Below are 20,556 nucleotides of genomic sequence, written 5' to 3'. Positions count from 1 at the left end.
TGGGTGGGTGGGCAGGCAGCAGGGATGTGGCACGGAAAAGTTCAGCCCATGATCAGAGACTTCAAGGACAAAAAGAAAGATATAATACTCCAGCTAGCAAGGGCACACGAACAGCCTCGACACAGCACTGCCCTCGTCCAGCCACCCCCCCCAACCCCTTTTGCCCCCCCTCACCCCACCGCCGACCTGAGAGGTTTCCTGCTCGTGTCAAAGGGGACTCAGGAGACAGACGCCTGCCTGGGGCAGGTTTCAAAGCAAATATACCCAGTTTATTTTGGAAGCAAGTACCCTCCCGAATTTTTACTTGCTGCATTTAAAAAACATCTAAGGCTGTTTGTGTGGTTCTTCCCCAAACCCTCAACCCTGCCAAGGCCAGTTTTAACACCCAAGGTCCTTTCCGGATTCAAGGCCTGGAGGCTGTAGGAAGCCACTGAATCCCTGAGGGCAGGAGGATGGTGTCCTTTGGCCAAAGTTTCTCCAGGCAGAGCCAGCTGCTCCTGACGGCTGGTAACACCCCCAGGAAGTGATACCCCTGAAGGCAGTACTTGGACGGGTGCCTGCCTGATAGAGGCGGTTTCCGGCTAGCCCTCCCCGGATCCTCAGCCAGAGTGGTCATCACTAGCTCCAAGAGGAGTCAGGTTGCCAAAGTATTCTTGCAACTCAAGCAGGGCCTGGAAGCGATGGGAGATGGTGTTCTTCTCAGCCTTGGGCATCTCTGCATACCTAAGGGGCAACAGTAGCAGCTCAGAGAAGAGGGAGCCCGGATTCAGGGAGGGTAGGTACACCTCACCTCATCCTGGAGCCCAAAGCTCAAAGAGTCCCCAGGAAAGGGTAGTGGGGCCACTAGCTCCTGGCAACCAGAGTTAATTTTTTTTAAATCAGAGTCTTAAATTCCCCTGTAGGTAGAAACCCATATTAATGAGTGTGAAAGGATCTTAAACTTGTTCTAGTGTGTCCAAAAGTCATCAAAGGGAAGCTGGGGACAGGGGGACGAGCTGCATGTTTGATCAGCTTTGTCATCTGTTGACGGGAAGCAGTGGGGCCTGACAGTCAAACACAGCAATCGCCTCCAATGCACTGTGGGGCGGGCAGGTGTGGGCAGGGGGCAGCAGGCGAGCCTCGAACAGCCAGCCAGTGGCCTGCCATCCATGGCAGGCCCCCAGTGAGCTGAGAATCCCTACCCAGTTGTCACTTTCACATCTATGCTGTCCAGTATGGTGGCTACCAGCCACTGTGGCCATTTAAACCAATTACAACTGAATAAAAATAAATTCTGTTCCTCAGTTGCTCTAACCACATTTCAAATGCTCCGCAGCCACATGTGGCTAATGGCTACCGGATTGCACAGCGCAGATACAGAGCATTTGTGTCACCAAAGTGCTGCTTCATGTTGTCCTCAGCCCTGCCTGGCTGTTGTGAGGCCTCAGGCCACACTCCCTAAGGGCCCCCCTCCAGCTTGACAAGCCCGATTCCAATAACGGCCAACATGTCCCGTGTAAATAAGCGGGGGCTAGCATGAAATACTGAAAACACCTGGCACTGTGGGGGTGTAACGTGGTGGCCAAGTGCTAACATTTTTCCAGACTAAATGGGGGTCAGATAATCATCCAACAAATCTGACAAGCCCAGGTCAGAGGGGGGAAGCCACTGAAGCTACAAAGCTGCTCTGAGCTGAGCTGAGCCCGAGAGCCCAGGACTTCAGCTACGCCCAGCTGCCTCCCAGCTGTGGACCGGGCCACCCAGATTCCTTGCATCCACCCCAGCAGAGCTGCCTTCAGCCAGAACGGCACCTCAGAGCCTGCCCCGCCTGTATCCGCGTGCCTGCACCTGGGCGGGGCACTGACCCAACCCAGACCACGGCCATCCCGACCCCACACCCCTGAAAGAAACTGGGGCTCCTTACGTCTGCTCATATCCATCAGGCTGAAAGCAGGGGTCCCAGCCAAAATCCCGGCAGCCACGGGGCACCACAATCCGGCCCTGCCAGAGGAAAGGGGGACAGGTGTGCCACTGGGTGTGGAGGAGATGCACTATGAGGAGGGCAGTAGCCAGCTTGAGTTTGGTTAGTTTATGAATTTGGTTAAACCCTATTTACTCAAAATATATTATTTCAAGGGGTCCATGGTGCCAGCAAATGTTTGCTGAACACAGACAAAATGCAGAGCAGGACGGCTCACTGCCCACAGACAGGGAGGAACCACATGCTTAATCAGCCCACCGATACCCCTGGGACCAGCCTCCCTCTCTGAAGCTTTGACAAACTGTGACCTCACTGAAGAAGAGAATCAACTTTGAAAGACTGACAGAAAACATTTTCTCCTAATAGGAAGTTTGAGGGCCCTGAACTTTGCAGCCAAGCCCTGTGCCTGCTACTATTACTGCATTTCTCAAAATACAAGGGAGGCTCTAACAATTAAATGAAATAACAAAATAGAAATTACTTTGCACAATGTTCAACACAAAAATGAGCTCAATAAATACAGGGTGTAAGAGGCAAATTCCAAAAGGAAAATGTGACAAAGACAACCAGTGTCATGAGATGTCAGGCTACCTTGGGAGTTTAAAAAAAAAAACAAAAAACAAAACTTATAAAATACAAGGAGGTACTAGAGGATGGGGATTAGCCATATAAATTCCAAGTCATTCAGACCAAAGGCAAATTCTGCTTCTGCTAATGGGGAGCTGTGTGACTGAGGCCAGTTACTGAACCACTCTGAACTTCACCCATGCAACAACTGTTTTTTGAACACCTCAGCCAAGCAGGCACCAGGAAAACAGAAAGCCTTAGCCTTGCTTTCACAGAATGGATCTCTTAAGCAAAACAAGCATTACATCAGTAAACACATTAATGATTACCAAATGCAAAGTGTCTTAGAGGCAACAAACTGGGAGCTGGGCTCAAGAATAACAAGATGGGGAGCTCAGGGAAGGCCTCAGTGAGGAGGGGACACTTTGGCCACATAAAGGACTAGGGCAGGAACATTCTAGGTGGAGGACACAGCTGTGCCGAGGTCCAGAGATGGAGAAGGGCTTAGCATACGCACTGCTGAAAGGGCAATGTGGCTGGGGTTTAGAAAGCACAGGGGAGAACAGAACAAGGAGAAACAAGGCTACCTCAGTTAAAGTCGGGGCTGGCAGCAACAAAGTACAAACAGCAGCCCAAGCCGGGGAGACAATAGGGAATGGTCGGATGGCAGTGATCCGGCCCCGTCAGCAGCATAGCTGCTAGTCAGTCATGGTGCAGGAAGTTGGGCCTGTGGTTGTTCATACTTTTGATTTTTGAGAGAACATTTCTGTGAAAGTAGCAGACCACTAAAACTAACTGTTAAAAATGTAACCAGGCAATATGATCCAGCAATCCCATTTCTGGATATATATCCAAAAGAATGAAAACAGGATCTTGAAGAGATATTTGCACACCCACGTTCATAGCAGCATTATGAGCCAAAAAGTGGAAGCCATGCAAGTGTTCATCGATGAATACAGGCAGACCTCGGAGATATTGCGGGGTCAGTTCCAGACCACTGCAATTAAGCAATTATCGCAATAAAGCAAGTCACATGAATTTTTTGGTTTCCTACTGCATATAAAAATTATGTTTACACTATGTTGTAATCTATTAAGTGTGCGATAGCATTATGTCTAAAAAAAAATGTACATACCTTAATTTAAAAATACTTCATCGCTAAAAATGCTAACCATCATCTGACAATGCAGGATTACCACAAACTTTCAATTTGTAAAAACATAATATCTGTGAAGCTCAATAAAACGAGGTATGCCTGTAAACGGATAAAGGAAAAAGTGGTATATATATACAATGGAATATTATTCAGCCTTAAAAAAGGAGATCCTGTCACATGCTACAACATGGATGAAACTTGAGGACATTATGCTAAGTGAGATAAGCCAGTCACAAAAAAACAAACACTGCAGGATTCCACTTATATGATGTATCTGAGGTAGCTGAACTCTTAGCAACAGAAAGTAGAATGGTGGTTGCCAGGTGCTGCAGAGAGGAGGGGAAGGTGGAGTCGTTATTCAATGGGTATAGTTTCAATTCTGCAAGATGAGAAAGATCTAGAGATCTGGTGCACAACAGTGTACACTATTGTACTGTACACTTAAAAATGAAGATGATAATTTCTGTCACCTGTTCTTTCACCACAAAAATTAAAAATCTAATCAGGGAGGGTAAAGTAAAACATCTGTGGACAGTCTCTGGTGCAGCCACTGGCATAGGGCTATGTGAGCTATGGTGGGACTCTGGATTTTATCCTGAGCAGAAAGGACAAAGCAGAGAAATGATGTGCCTGAAGGTACACTCCTGCCACGGGGAGGGGATGGATGGGCTGGGGTGGGGGGGGGAGCAGGCCAGCCCAGAGGGTGGTCTGGACCCTGTGAGAAGCAGCTGAACCTATGGTCTGATAGGTAAGCATGGGGGCACTGAAGGGCAGTTCTGAAAGGAATGAGTTGGGGGGAGAAGGAAGATGATTCTATATGAACATAAGAAGTTGGAAAGGCTGTGAGATGTTCAAGGGAAGCTGTTGCCTCAGCAGTGGGATGAGGAGATTCAAGCTTGGAGAAGTCTGGGCTATAGATGTAGCTCTAGGAGTTGTCACCTTCAGTTTCCACATCTGCTTCTCAGGAGAGCATACAGTGCAGAGCTCTGGGTATACCAGGCCCCAACAGCTGTAAGCCATTGTGCGTTTCCAAACAACAGACTCAGGAGTCAAATACGTTTCGGGATTGACAGCACTTCTAGCTGTGGTACCCAGGGGCGCGCCCTCCCCACCATAGTCCTGCAGCATCATCGCGAGCCACAGCGCCCTCTGGCGGCACGCGGGGGAACGAGCATGGGTACGCACCGAGGTCCGGCCCCTGAAGAGGCGCACAGGCTCGCTCGGGTCCCCAGTGCTGAGCGCAAACGTGCAGAGTGCATAGGCCGACTTGTCTTGGAACCCAGCCAGGAGCTGGTGGAGACCTGCGGGCAGGTGCAGTGAGGGCTCAGCGCACTCTATGCTGCCCAGCCCCAGCCCCAGCCCCCTCTTCACACTCAAGGGGCCCAGGTGGCGAGGGGAGTTATACATATCACCAAATAGGCCCTGCGCTGATAACCCAGGAAGTTGGGCGATGGGGACGTGGGGTTCCTTATTCTACCACTGTGGGCTTCAGGGTATGCGCTGCTGGGACCAGGAGGAGCAGCAGGGTGTCCTCCTCCCTGCCCCCCACTGATGCAAGGACAGCAAGCAGTGGGGCCAGTCCCTCTCAGAGTCAGAATCAACTAGAGCCCCTTTGTCCCTCAAACTCAATGCTCTCACCACCCACCCCCACCCCATCCACTCTTCCCAAGTCTCAGTGCTCCCTGGCACCGGGTGTATAGGGAGAGTGTGAGCTGTAGATTATAGATGGGGAAACTGAGGTGAATGGAGACTCCGTGAAGGGGATGGAACCTGAGATTCCTGATTACTAGTTGGAGCTCCTCCCCTAGAACCCACAGATTCTTAATTTCAAACAGGTCTAAAGAAAGAGACAAATGGGGATAATACCTTCAGGCTTTAACTTCTCCAGAAACCACTTTCTGCAAGAGAAATAAAGGTGAGTCAGACACCACAAGCAGATGGATGTTCTTACCACCTTGTTTCTGGGCTGCGTCCCCCAGGGATTAGAGCCCTGGGACAGCCAAGGAGAAAAGATAAAGAATGTCTCAACTCAAAATGAAGAGAAATAATCCAATAGGACAAAGGAAATGGAGACAAAGAGGCAATCCACAGAAGAATCGATAAACCAGTGAAGCCCTCAATCTCACTGGTAATTAGGGAAATGCAAATTAAAATTGCATGTGGTAACATTTCCCACTCCCACCATTACAAAATACTGAAAAGTCATAAAACAGTGCTGGTAAGAATATGGAGCAATGTACACTATAAGCGTGTAGCGGTGCTACTGCCTTGGCAAACAAATTAGCAATCCAAAAGTTAAAGATACAGTTAACCCTTGAACAACATGAGTTTGAACTGCATATGTTCACTTATACATGGATATTTTTCAGTAGTAAATACTACAGTAATATACAGTTGAATCCACTGATATGGAAGGCCAACTGTAAGTTAAACGCAGGTTAACCCCCCCGAGTTGTTCAAGGGTCAACTGTATACATACCCAAGACCTAACAAATTGGGGTATTTGTACCCTAGAGATACACAAAGACCTTCTGAGGGGGTCCAGGGTACTGGATAGCTTTAAGGAAATCCATCTGCAGATCTCAACTTATTTCCTCTTTCCTGAAACTGATCTGCCCACGAATGTACCTCTCCAATGGGTGAGTTCCCCTTGCCCATCTCAACTTACACAATCACATTCTCTCACTTTACAAAAGAAAGGTATGCCTCTTCCCCATCCCTAATCCTCCCTCAAGACAATCTGACATACTGGTGTTGATGCCAAGATAGTGAATGACCCGCAGTATCAAGTAACCAATCATTTCAAAGTTCAAGTGGTTTTGTGGCCAGGGCCCTGCAAAAGGGTGGGGGAGCACTCACATGTAGGGGCCAGGGAGGCCCCCAAGGGCGTTGAAGCACAGACAGGTGTCCTCCACCAGTACAGGGCCCTGCACCTGCAGCACAAGGACATGCAGCTCTGAGACCTGTGCCCAGCAGCAGGCCCCATCTCCACCCTGAATTCCCCGGCCACCCAGGCCAAGGCCATACCCACAGCTAGCTGGGATGTGCAAGAGCAGCATCAGATAGAGGTCCATCTGCTCTGGGTAACAGCCGTTGACTAATCTCTTATCTTCATTTTAAAGGTAGGGACATCAAAGCCTTGGCAGCTTGTAAAGTTTGCTCCAGGTACAGTGACAGGAGAGCTGGGATTCATACTCAAGCAGCCTGACTGTTTACAAAGCACTCTTTTTCAGTTCCACAGAGATGTGTGAGTGCAGGGTGGATGTATGTGGGGAGAATGCAGGGGTGGAATGTATGTACCTGATAATTGGGAAGAGTGAATTATATGTGTGTGTGGTCATCTAGGGGGATACTATGCAGTCAAGGCTGAGAAAGGAAGGCAGTATTCCAGAGCCAACATTAACTGACTCCAGCCTAGCTAAGCCTGGAAAGGTCCTTCAAGTCATTATAAACTGGCCCACCATATTCTTTACCCATCCCCAGCAGGCACAGACCCCAGGAGCCACCAGGACAAGAGGCGCAAGCACAGGACATGTGTGAAGCAAGCACCTGGCGAGCTGCCTCCTGACACTTCCGAATGGAAATCTCATCAGGCTCTCCTTGGTACTCTGGCACTTATCAGAGAAACAGACACACAGTCAGGTCACAGAGAGAGAAATTGAATCATCTTTTAAAAATAGAACTAAACAGAGACATACGGTCAATCTTCTGTGCCACCAAAGTGCATGGAAACTTATCTCCTAGAATCTGAATGACCTGTTCCAAAATGAAAGAACATTTATCACCATTTGTTTAACTATTCCCCATTACTACAAAAGCTGTCACCCACCTTTCTCATCAGGTAACTCTCCTGTCAGTCCCCTAAAGCTTACCAAGTCAGGCCCACGAGCCTCACCTCAGCCTTCAGGGTCCCACCCCAGCAGGTCAGCTCCCCCATCTGCTTACTCTCCGATCCCTCCCTCCTACTTCAGGTCTCTGTTCATGCTAACCACCCACCTAGAACACCCTCTTCCCTTCTCAATGCTCCCAAAACCTATCCTTTGGGCCAGGAATTTTCTATCAGGGGTTACCCAGAATTCAGGAGGTCTGTGAACTTGGATTAGAAAAAAAAAAAACTGCTTTATTTTCACTAACCCCTACCTGAAATTTAGCATCCCTTTCAATAGTGAATATAGAAAACAAACACAAATAGCACTAGCATCTCCTGTGATATTTAAACCTATTAAAATCACAGATGCTGTCATATCCCATTACAGTTGTAGCAGATATCTCAAAATATCATTTACAAGGGGCAGAGTCAAGATGGCGGCATGGGAAGACGCAGAGTTTGTGTCTCCCTACAACTCGGGCGCCTGCCAGATGCTGGTGGGGGACCTTGACGCCAAAGGAGACGGGAAGAACCCCCAAGTGAACGGCTCCTGTAATGGGAGCTCTGAGTCTGAACCACTGGACTAACAAGAGAACCTCAGACCCCAGGGAATATTCATTGGAATGAGGTCTCCCGGAGGTCCTCATCTCGGCACCAAGACCCAGCTCTACCCAACAGCCTACAAACCAGTGTTGGAAGCCTCAGGCCAAACAACCAGTTAAACAGGAACACAATCCCACCCATCAGAAAAAATGAGAGGGTAAGAAAGTATGTCACAGATGAAGGAGCATGGTAAAAACCTATAAGACCAAATAAATGAAGAGGAAATAGGCAATCTACCTGAAAAAGAATTCAGAGTAATGGTGGTAAAGATGATCCAGAATCTCAGAAGTAGAATGGAGGCACAGACTGAGAAAATACAAGAAATGTTTAACAATGTTCTAGAAGAACTGAAGGACAAACAGAGATGAAAACACAATAACTGAAAATGAAACATACACTAGAAAGAATCAATAATAGGATAACTGAGGCAGAAGAACAAATATAAGTGAGATGGAAGACAGAATGGTGGAAATAACTGCCAAGGAGCAGAATAAAGAAAAAACAATGAAAAGAATCGAAGACAATCTCAGAGACCTCTGGGACAATACTAAACACACCAACGTTCGAATTATAGGGGTCCCAAATAAGAAGAGAAAAAGAAAGGGTCTGAGAAAATATTTGAAGAGATTATAGTGGAAAACTTCCCTAACATGGGAAAGGAAATAGCCACCTAAGTCCAGGAAGCACAGAGAGTCCCATACAGGATAAACCCTAGGAGAAACACACCAAGACACATATTAATCAAACTAACAAAAATTAAGTTCAAAGAAAAAATATTAAAAGCAGCAAGGGAAAAGCAAAAAATAACATACAAAGGAATCCCCATAACATTATCAACTGATTTTTCAGCAGAAACTCTGCAGGCCAGAAGGGAGTGGCAGGATATACTTAAAATGATAAAAGAGAAAAAACTACAACCAAGATTACTCTACCCAGCAAGGATCTCATTCAGAGTCAACAGAGAAATCAAAAGCTTTTCAGACAAGCAAAAGGTAAGAGAATTCAGCACCACAAAACCAGCTTTACAACAAATGCTAAAAAAACTTCTCTAGGCAGGAAACACAAGAGAAGAAAAAGACCCACAAAAACAAACCCAAACAATTAAGAAAATGGTAATAGGAACATACATATTGATAACAACCTTGAATGTAAATGGATTAAATGCCCCAACCAAAAGACACAGACTGGCTGAATGGATACAAAAACAAGACCCGTACATATGCTGTCTACAAGAGACCCACTTCAGACCTAGGGACACATACAGACTAAAAGTGAAGGGATGGAAAAATATATTCCATGCAAATGGAAATCAAAAGAATGTTGGAGTAGCAGTACTCATATCAGATAAAATAGACTTTAGGGCTTCCCTGGTGGTGCAGTGGTTAAGAATCTGTCTGCCATTGCAGGGGACACAGGTTCGATCCCTGGTCCAGGAAGATCCCACATGCTGTGGAGCGACTAAGTCCATGCACCACAACTAGTGAGCCTGCGCTCTAGAGCCCGTGAGCCACAACTACTGAGCCCGTGTACCACAACAACTGAAGCCTGCGTGCCTAGAGCCTGTGTTCTGCAACAAGAGAAGCCACCTCAATAAGAAGCCTGCACACCACAACAAACAGTAACCCCTGCTTGCCGCAACTAGAGAAAGCCCATGCACAGCAACGAAGACCCAACACAGCCAAAAATAAATAAATAAAATAAATAAATTTATTTAAAAATAGACTTTAAAATAAAGACTGTTACAAGAGATAAGGAAGGACAGTACATAATGATCAAGGGATCAATCCAAGAAGAAGATATAACAATTATAATCGTTTATGCACCCAACATAGGAGCACCTCAATACATAAGGCAAATGCTAACAACCATGAAAGGGGAAATCGACAGTAACACAATAATAGTAGGGGACTTGAACACCTCACTTACCCCAATGGACAGATCATCCAAACAGAAAATAAATAAGGAAACACAAGCTTTAGATGACACAATAGACCAGACAGATTTAATTGATATTTACAGAATATTCTACCCGAAAGGGGCAGAGTACACTTCCTTCTCAAGTGCACACGGAACATTCTCCAAGACAGATCACATCTTGGGTCACAAATCAAGCCTCGGAAAATTTAAGAAAATTGAAATCGTATTAAGCATCTTTTCTGACCACACTGCTACGAGAGTGGAAATCAATTACAGGAAAAAAACTGTAAAAAACACAAATACATGGAGGCTAAACAGTGCACTACTAAGTAACAAAGAGATCACTAGAGAAATCAAAGAAATAAAAGAATACATAGAAACAAATGACAACAAAAACACGACGACTCAAAACCTATGGGATGCAGCAAAAGCTGTTCTAAGAGGGAAGTTTACAGCAATTCAATCTCACCTCAAGAAACAAGAAAAATCTCAAATAAATAATCTAACCCTACACCTAAAGCAACTAGAGAAAGAAGCACAAAGAAAACCCAAAGTCAGTAGAAGGAAAGAAATCATAAAGATCAGAGCAGAAATAAATGAAACAGAAATGAAAATAACAGCAAAAATCAATAAAACTAAAAGTTGGTTCTTTGAGAAGATAAACAAAATTGATAAACCCTTAGCCAGACTCATCAAGAAAAAAAGGGAGAGGACGCAAATCAATAAAATTAGAAATTTATAAAGCAGAAGTTAACACACCATTGTAAGGCAATTATACTTCAATAAAGATGTTTAAAATAAATAAATAAATAAATAAATAAAATAAAATAAGAAATGAAAAAGGAGAAATCACAACTGACACTGCAGAAATACAAAGGATTATAAGAGACTACCACAGACAACTATATGCCAATAAAATGGACACCCATGAGGAAATGGACAAATTCTTGGAAATGTACAATTTTCCAAGACTGAGCCAGGAAGAATTAGAAAATATAAACAGACCTATCACAAGTAATGAAATTGAAACTGTAATTAAAAATCTTCCAACAGGACTTCCCTGGTGGCGCATTGGTTAAAAATCTGCCTGCCAATGCAGGGGACACAGGTTCGATCCCTGGTCCGAGAAGACCCCATATGCCACGGAGCAACTAACCCCATGTGCCGCACCTACTGAGCCTGTGCTCTAGAGTCCACGAGCCACAACTACTGAGCCCATGTGCCGCAACTACTGAAACCCGCCTGCCGAGAGCCCATGCTCCATAACAAGGGAAGCCACCGCAATGAGAAGCCTGTGCACCACAACGAAGAGTAGCCCTGGCTTGCCGCAACTAGAGGAAGTCCACGCGCAGCAATGAAGACCCAACGCAGCCAAACATAAATAAATAAAAATAAATAAATTTTTATGTAAAAAAAATCTTCCAACAAACAAAAGTCCAGGACCAGATGGCTTCACAGGCGAATTCTATCAAACATTTAGAGAAGAGCTAACACCGATCCTTCTCAAACTCTTCCAAAAAACTGCAGAGGGAGGAACACTCCCAAATTCGTTCTATGAAGCCACCATCACCCTGATACCAAAACCAGAAAAAGATATCACAAAAAAAGAAAATTATAGTCCAATATCACTGATGAACATAGATGCAAAAATCCTAAACAAAATACTAGCAAACAGAAACCAACAACATATTAAAAGGATCATACATCAGATGCAAGGATTCTTCAATACATGCAAATCAATCAATGTGATACACCATATTAACAAATTAAGGAATAAAAACCATGTGATCATCTCAATAGATGCAGAAAAAGGTTTTGAAAAAATTCAACACCATTTTCCGATAAAAACGCTCCAGAAAATGGGCATAGAGGGAACCTACCTCAACATAATAAAGGTCATATATGACAAACCCACAGCAAACATACTCAATGGTGAAAAACTGAAAGCATTTCCTCTAAGATCAGGAACAAGACAAGGATGTCCTCTCTCGCCACTCTTATTCAACATAGTTTTCGAAGTCCTAGCCATGGCAATCAGAGAAGAAAAAGAAATAAAAGGTATACAAATTGGAAAAGAAGTAAAACTGTCACTGTTTGCAGATGACATGATACTATACATAGAAAATCCTAAAGATGCCACCAGAAAACTACTAGAACTAATCAACGAATTTGGTAAGGTTGCAGGATACAAAATTAATGCACAGAAATCTCTGGCATTCCTATACACTAACAACGAAAAATCAGAAAGAGAAATTAAGGAAACAATCCCATTTACCACTGCAACAAAAAGAATAAAATACCTAGGAATAAACCTATCTAAGGAGGCGTAAGACTTATACTTGGAAAACTATAAAACACTGATGAAAGAAATCAAAGATGACATAAACAGATGGAGAAATATACCATGTTTTTGGATTGGAAGAATCAATATTATGAAAATGACTATACTACCCAAAGCAATCTACAGATTCAATGCAATCCCTATCAAACTACCAATGGCATTCTACACAGAATTAGAACAAAAAATTTTACAATTTGTAATGGAAACACAAAAGATCCCGAACAGCCAAAGCAATACGGAGAAAGAAAAACGGAGCTGGAGGAATCAGGCTCCCTGACTTCAAACTATACTACAAAGCTACAGTAATCAAGACAGGTTGGTACTGGCACAAAAACAGAAATACAGATCAAGGTGCAGGATAGAAAGCACAGAGATAAACCCATGCACATATGGTCACCTAATTTATGACAAAGGAGGCAAGAAAATACAATGGAGAAAAGACAGCCTCTTCAGTAAGTGGTGCTGGGAAAACTGGACAGCTACATGTAAAACAATGAAATTAGAACACCACCTAACACCACACACAAAAATAAACTCCAAATGTATTAAAGACCTAAATGTAAAAACAGACACTATAAAACTCTTAGAGGAAACCATAGGAAAAACACTCTTTGACATAAACCACAGCAAGATGTTTTTTGACCCACCTCTTAGAGTAATGAAAATACAAACAAAACTAAACAAATGGGACCTAATTAAACTTAAAAGCTTTTGCACAGCAAAGGAAACCATAAACAAGACGAAAAGACAACCCTCAGAATGGGATAAAATATTTGCAAATGAAACAACGAGCAAAGGATTAATCTCCAAAATATACAAACAGCTCATGGAGCTCAATATCAAAAAAAGAAACAACCCGGGCTTCTCTGGTGGCACAGTGGTTAAGAATCCACCTGCCAATGCAGGGGACACAGGTTTGAGCCCTAGTCTGGGAAGATCCCGCATGCCGCGGAGCAACTAAGCCTGTGCGCCACAAATACCGAGCTACTGAGCCTGCGCTCTAGAGCCCGCAAGCTACAACTACTGAGTCCCCATGCCACAGCTACTGAAGCCCACGCGCCTAGAGCCCATGCTCCACAACAAGAGAAGCCACTGCAATGAGAAGCCTGCGCGCCGCAACGAAGAGTAGTCCCCGCTCACCGCAACCAGAGAAAAGCCCGCACACAGCAACGAAGACCCAACGCAGCCAAAAATAAAAATAAAATAAAATAAAATAAAATAAATTTAAAACAAAAAGAAACAACCCAATTAAAAAATGGGCAGAAGACCTAAATAGACATTTCACCAAAGAAGACATACAGATGGCCAAGAGGCACATGAAAAGATGCTCAACATCACTATTAGAGAAATGCAAATCAAAACCACAATGAGGTATCACCTCACACCGGTCAGAATGGCCATTATCAAAAAATCTAGAAACGATAAATGCTGGAGAGGGTGTGGTAAAAAGGGAACCCTCCTGCACTGTTGGTGGGAATGTAAATTGATACAACCACTATGGAGAGCAGTATGGAGGTTCCTTAAAAAACTAAAAATAGAACTACCATATGACCCAGCAAACCCCACTACTGGGCATATACCCTGAGAAAACCATAATTCAAAAAGAGACATGCACCACAATCTTCACTGCAGCACTATTTACAATAGGCAGGACATGGAAGCAAACTAAATGTCCATTGACAGATGAATGGATAAAGAAGATGTGGCACATATATACAATGGAATATTACTCAGCCATAAAAAGAAACGAAATAGTGATTTGTAGTGAGGTGGATGGACCTAGAGTCTGTCATACAGAGTGAAGTAAAGAAAAAAAGTAAAGAAAGAGAAAAACAAATACCATATGCTAATGCATATATATGGAATCTAAAAAAAAAATGGTACCGATGAACCTAGTGGCAGGGCAGGAATAAAGACACAGACATACAGAATGTACTTGAGGACACGGCAGCGGGGGAGGGAGAAGCTGGGGCGAAGTGACAGAAGCATCGACATATACACACTACCAAATGTAAAATAGCTAGTGGGAAGCAGCGGCATAGCACAGGGAGATCAGCTCGGTACGCATTAATAAAGCATATGTAACTGGATCACAAATATTTATAATATTTTGAGAATTGTAAATCAGTAGACTTGATTTCCTTTGTAATCCTATGTATTTTATTTTGTACATTTAAAAATATTTTCCTGAGAAAGGGTCCAGAGGCTTCGTCACTCTGCCAATGGGGTACCATGAGATGAAGAGTTAAAACTCCCTATTTTAGGCCAACTTCAAGTCTATTTTCTCCAGTGAGCCTCCTCTGGCCACTCCAGCATCTTCTTTTTTTTCTCCTTTTTTTGGGGGGCCGTGCCACATGGCTTACAGGATCTTAGTTTCCCAACCAGGGATCGAACCCGGGCCCCGGCAGTGAAAGCTCGAATCCTAACCACTGGACTTCCAGGGAATTCCCTCCCTCTTCTTTAAATGTGGGAGGGCCACATTCTCAACCAGAGGTAGAGATGGCCTTGGGAGCTGGCACCCACCATCTTGCATGGGGCTCTGTTCAGTGTGGCACTGCCTGTCTGCTTGTCTGGTCTGGCCTCAAGATCACAAACCTTTTATCAGCACAGGGCTCTGACTTCTGAGGCCACCCTGTAACAGCGTGCAAGTGTCATTGGTCCCTATGTTGTAGACAAATGACCCTAATGACTGCACCCCATTGGTCTGCCTCAGACATCTAGTAGGTGTCATCCTGATTCCCCACACATGACCCACCTCCTTGACCATGGCTGACTAAGTAAGGGCAAACCTTTGATCCAAGCAAGGCCAATCAGAGCTGATGTCTGGCAGAAGCCTTACTGCCTCCTCCAACAGAAGGGAAAAATGCAGAAAGACCTCAAAAGGAAAAGGGATGAGCATCCAGAGACAACTAGAAGGACAAATAAACCCCTCGATAGGGACTCCTAAGAAAGACTCCTCAAGCCCTGTGGGACAGCATACCATTGTATTCCCACCATTGTCACCTGGTTGTTTACATGAGCTCCCTGTGTCTCTCTACTATTTGCAACCAAAGCGGTTCCATCAACCCCCAGAATTCTCAGAGCTGGCCACAAAGTCCCTGTAGGCAGGAACTTTGGATCCACTGCCTCCTTCACTCCTCCTCTCCATTGCGCTGTGAAGCAGACCTCCTGCATAATGGCCATTTCACAGATGGCGGAAAGAGGCTGGGAGAGGCTGAGGACCACATTTCTGGACCGTGGTGGGGTGTGGAACTCAGTTTGGATGCCTGGCCCCACACCCTGTCCGGCCCCTGCCAACCCCAGGCCAGCAGCGGGGTCTGGATCAGCTCCAGAGGGGTGTCAGGGTCCCGGTTTAGGACCTAGCTTAAGAGGTGACCTTTGGGACAAGTGTTAAGGACCCCACCACTCCTTCAGCTCCCGATGCCCCTAAGCTCACAAGCCCCGTGCCCGGATTTGTCAAGGCCCTCATTCTATCGAGTCCAACCCCGGGTCGCCCCCACTCCGCACATGTGCCGGTCCACTCCGCGCGGCCCATCCCCTTCCCGATCCAACCCATCCCTCCGGGTCGGACTCTGTTTCCCCACCAGCGTGCTTCCCTCCGCCTGGAAGCCACTTCTCCGCCTTCTCCCCAGCCAACCTTGCCACACGCTACCCCCCAACCGCCTCCTGCTCGGCTTCCCACCCCTCCCGTCACCTCCTCCAGCTTCTTGGCGTTCCCCGTGACAAACACGATCTTCTTCCCGGACAAGGAGGCCGCCATTGTGAGCCACAAGTACCTGGCAGGCTCAGCGGAAGCCCCTCTACTTCCGCCTGGCGGCGGAAGGGGGTGGCCCGGTTTCCGGCCGGGGGGTCCCAGGAAGGCCGGCTGTGGATTTTGTTGCGTGCTGCGCGCTCCGGTGGCGGCGGCAGCTGCAGTCTGGGCACTTCAGGGGCGGGAAGGCTGCGCTGGGCGCACAGAATCCTTGCTCAGATCACCGGGAGCACAGCGCCCTTTTCCGTTTGAGCAGCCTGGGGCCCCGGGCGCTAGAAGGGAGGAGAAGGGCTCGGCCCTCCTGCGTCGGATTTGCTGGGGTCTTCCCAACGCTGGAGGTTGCGTACGCCGGGACCAGTCCCTCCCGCAAAGAGACGCTCTCCTCAAGGCCAGAAGAGACCGTTCCAGCCACCTGCCCCACCCCTGCTTTCGCCCCTCTCTGGGACAGGGACACCGAGGAAGCAAAGAAGCCCAGCGTAGCTACCTCGAGGCTGGTGATGAACTGACTAGGCTCTGGACGATTCGCCTTAACCGCGGGCACTCTAAAGCTGTCTCTGGAAACTGTTTCCTTCTGGACAAGGGCCCCCAAACCTGGGACTTTATCCTGACCTCACCTTCAGCCTCGCTTCCTTAGCTCCTCCTTGCTTGCCAGCTCTGATCTACTTGACTGTGATCTTAAACTTGGCATAGCCTAAATCTAGCCCGGTCTTTTCCCCCATCTCCCAGATTTGCGACTTCAGTATTTCGACCCCCTTATTACCTCATTCCTCCAGTCCTTTAAGTCCATCATCCCTTCTCAGCCACATCTTTTCATCCCCAACACAGCAAAGAGCAGAAAGTGCCCCAGCAGACCCACCTGTGCGATAGGCCTTGACCCACTGCTGACACCCGCACTGGGCAATTCAGCTGTCTCCCTCCTTCATGGACTCAGCAACCGAAGGTTAACAGTAAGGGCAGATTCAGGGCCAGCTCTACTCCTGGTGAGGCAACTCCCGTCAGAGGAGTGTCATCGGAAGTCTGGAGGGCTGTCAATGCCTGGATGAGTTATTTTTGTTAATGTTAAAGACCTCTAATAATCTGGATGATTTTTTTTTTTTAGACCCCAGAATTTGTCCTCGTGGGGGAAAAAATCCTGTTGCTCAACGACTTTACCGTAGTGGGAGTATTGCATAGGCCAAAAGGCCTCACTGTGTCCTAAGGCAGGTCCTGAAGTTTCCCATTCTACCATGTGATCCCTTTCTACCATGTGATTTGCGAGGCTCCTTGGAGTTGACCTGAGAAGTGGTGGGTTACATCAGGAAGTGGTTGCCTTCCCTCTATGTCATTTGTCTTCCTAATTCATGAAGTCATGGTGAATCTTCAGGGAGGTGGAGGGGCAGAAGAGGTTCCCCTCAGCAAAGCCGACCTCCTGACTGTTGAAAGCTTCAGCTACAGAGTTATTAAGCATGGAGTATTGGAAATAAATGAGTATTCACTTTAGATAGACCTCACTCTAAATCTGAAGGTCTTGGGGAATTCCCTGGCTGTCCAGTGGTTAGGACTCTGTTCTTTCACTGCCGAAGGCCCGGGTTCAGTCCCTGGTCAGGGAACTAAGATCCCGCAAGCCAATAAATAAATAGTAAATAGTTAGATAAATAAATCTGAAGGTCTTGGAGCCCAAGAGCTTGGCAGGGTCGGGGGCGGGGGGGGAGGAAGGAGATGGGTGAATACCTAAAATTGTATGCAGAAGTTTGTGTATGTGTGATCTTCAGTTAGGATCCTTGGTTGCAAGTGACAGAAATCCTCTTAGGCAACAACAAAACAAAAAAGAAATGTATCGATTGCTTCACTTAACTGGTGAGCCAACGTAGATAGGTTCTTAGTTTCTCTGAGCAGAAAGGAAGGGGACTGCATTATTCATTCATTAAGTAGCCTATGCTAGAATTAAAATGTAAATTTTTTTTAAAATTTTTGGCTGGGTTGGGTCTTCGTTGCTGTGTGTGGGCTTTCTCTAGTTGCGGTGAGCGGGGGCTACTCTTCAGTGTAGTGCGCGGGCTTCTCATTGCGATGGCTTTTCTTTGTTGTGGAGCATGGGCTCTAGGCGCGTTGGCTTCAGTAGTTGTGGCACATGGGCCCAGTAGTTGTGGCTAGTGGGCTCTAGAGCACAGCTCAGTAGTTGTGGCACACGGGCTTAGTGGCTCCACAGCATGTGGGATCTTCCCAGACCAGGGCTCGAACCCATGTCCCCTGAATTGGCAGGCGGATTCTTAACCACTGCGCCACCAGGGAAGTCCCTAAAATGTAAATTTTTATTTCCTTTAGCAAGGAATATGACAGAAAATCTCTTTGGAATTACACTTCCCTCATGTGGAGGAAACCAAGTTAAGCAAAGAAGGACAATTCATGCCCTCGAAGGAGATTGTCAGGTCCTATGAATTCTGCCTCTGAAATAGTTCTTCAATCAGTCCCCTCCTCACCACTCCAATGCTACTGTCATGAATCCAGCCTTCTTCTGTTCTTACCTGGACCAGGGCAGCAGCTGTCTCACTGTTGTTCTCCCTGCCATCTTCCACCCCACTCAGTCTGCCCACAAACCTTAAGCAACATGCTTAGGGTCCAGGACCCTGACAATCTGAGAACTCCAAATGAAAGCTGTGAAAGTGATATAATCTGAGGCAGCAAGGAAGTTATATCTATTGACAGTTTCTTATTTTGCCCTTCCAAACAACTTTCTATGCACATGCAAATTACACACAAAAATGTATCAAGTCTTAATTTTTACTTTTTAACAATATTTTTTATTATGGAAAATTTCAAACTTGCACAAAAATGACAAACTTACCAAAAAAAAAAAAAAAAAGGCAGTATAATGAGCCCCTATATAACCATTGACCAGCTTCAACGATCATCAACATTTATATATTTTAAAAGCACTGTCCTGCCCTTTTTGCTTGTTTATAAATTATGAACTATTTCAAAATTACAGAAAATCATAAATGCTCAAGTTTCCACCATTCCAATTTAACATGTTAAAGTGTTAACGTGTGCCCATATTTTTTCAAATCCTCCCCTATACACACATCATGGGTCCTGGGATCTTTATGTCATCATACACACAAAATCTTCATACTACTGTAATAGCAAATTCCTAGTAGTTTAGTTGTTATTTGCTTTTTAAAAAATCTTGAGTTTACATCCTGTCCCTAGGTTTTTTTTTTTAAACAACTTTATTGAGGTAGAATTTGTCCCCAGTTTTTTTTTGTTGGTTGGTTGGGGTTTTTTTGGCCGCACCACATGGCATGTGGGATTTTAGTTCCCAGACCGGGGATCGAACCCACGCCCTCTGCATTGTAAGTGCTGAGTCTTAACTACTGGACTGCCAGGGAAGTCCCAGTTTTGTTTTTCTTTTTGAACAGTGTCAAGAATCAAAAGAAAATTTAAATTCCCTGTATTTAATTTCCTAGTGCTCACTATGGAAAACTGGATCAATAATTCTTGTACAACCCAATAAGTTACTTTAAAATGGTATGAAATTGCAAGTCTGAGTACAAAAGTATATTACAATTTATTTATATAGAAGATTTGGTCTCCACTTTTAATGAGATCGATGTCACAGATACAGGCAAATCTCTGCTGTTAATGCCATCCAACTTCTTCCCTCCCCAAAGGTAACTGCTATTCTGAAGTTGGTATGTATCATTCCCAAGCAACTTTTTTACTTTTTCTGCATATGTATGCTTCCATAAACACTGTGGTATTGTTTAGTGCTTTTTAAACATACATAAATGTCACGCTGCACATAACTATTTGCAATAATTTCCACTTAACATTTTTTACTCCCCCAGAATTCATTTTAAAGTTAAAAATTAGGGCCTCTCGCAGCAACACGGATGCAACTAGAGATTATCATACTAAATGAAGTAAGTCAGAAAGAGAAAGCCAAATACCATATATCTCTTATATGTGGAATCTAATATATGACAAATGAGCCTATCTATGAAACAGAAACAGACTCACAGACATATAGAACAGACTTGTGGTTGTCAAGGGGGAGGGGTTGGGGGGGATGGAGTGGGAGGTTAGGGTTAGCAGATGTAAGCTATTATTGGTATATATGCAATAGATAAACAAGCTCCTACCTTCTGTGTTCCTATAGCACAGAGAACTATATTCAGTATTCTATGATAAACCATAATGGAAAAGAATATTAAAAAAAAAAAAAAAAGTAGGTTATTCCCTGGCAGCCCGGTTGTTAGGACTCTGCGCTTTCACTGCCAAGGGCACAGGTTCAGTCCCTGGCTGGGGAACTAAGATCCTGCAAGTTGCACAGCAAGGCCAAAAAAAAAGGATATATATGTATAGCTGAATCACTTTGCTATACAGCTAATTAATTCATTCATTCATTGCTGTACAG

General features: G+C 45.2%; 1 protein-coding gene across 6 annotated transcripts; it reads right to left on the bottom strand.

The window, feature by feature from the left end:
• Positions 1 to 247: 247 nt before the first annotated feature.
• On the bottom strand, positions 248 to 17,732 carry ITPA (inosine triphosphatase). Of its 6 annotated transcripts, none has more exons than XM_082359228.1 (8): positions 16,107 to 17,732; positions 7,382 to 7,439; positions 7,233 to 7,297; positions 6,543 to 6,616; positions 5,550 to 5,581; positions 4,825 to 4,984; positions 1,904 to 1,980; positions 248 to 723 (listed from the first exon to the last, which is right to left on the bottom strand). In XM_082359228.1, exons 1-8 carry the CDS (start codon positions 16,170 to 16,172, stop codon positions 635 to 637), a joined length of 621 nt encoding a protein of 206 aa, XP_082215354.1. In that variant the 5' UTR covers positions 16,173 to 17,732; the 3' UTR covers positions 248 to 634. The 6 variants fall into 6 exon arrangements, with proteins under 6 accessions (XP_082215354.1, XP_082215349.1, XP_082215350.1 ...); XM_082359223.1 differs by having other exon boundaries at positions 4,869 to 4,984; positions 16,107 to 16,242; XM_082359224.1 differs by having other exon boundaries at positions 4,869 to 4,984; positions 7,157 to 7,297; positions 16,107 to 16,189.
• Between the last annotated feature and the right edge of the window lie 2,824 nt (positions 17,733 to 20,556).

This window comes from Balaenoptera borealis (genome assembly GCF_965194805.1).
Source record: "Balaenoptera borealis genome assembly, chromosome: 16".
In the NCBI taxonomy this organism is placed as follows: Eukaryota; Metazoa; Chordata; class Mammalia; order Artiodactyla; family Balaenopteridae; genus Balaenoptera; species Balaenoptera borealis.
This window is presented reverse-complemented; position numbering and strand designations above follow the sequence as displayed.

Bases quoted from the DNA above. Each gene is read 5' to 3' on its own strand.
- ITPA (XM_082359228.1), bottom strand. From the start codon at position 16,172: ATGGCGGCCTCCTTGTCCGGGAAGAAGATCGTGTTTGTCACGGGGAAC. The intron at 7,298-7,381 runs GTATGTCTCTGT...TTCTCTGATAAG, and splicing joins GGTGGCACAGAAGATTGACC to TGCCAGAGTACCAAGGAGAG. The intron at 1,981-4,824 runs GTGGCTCGCGAT...TTCCTCTGGCAG, and splicing joins GCGTGCCGCCAGAGGGCGCT to GGCCGGATTGTGGTGCCCCG.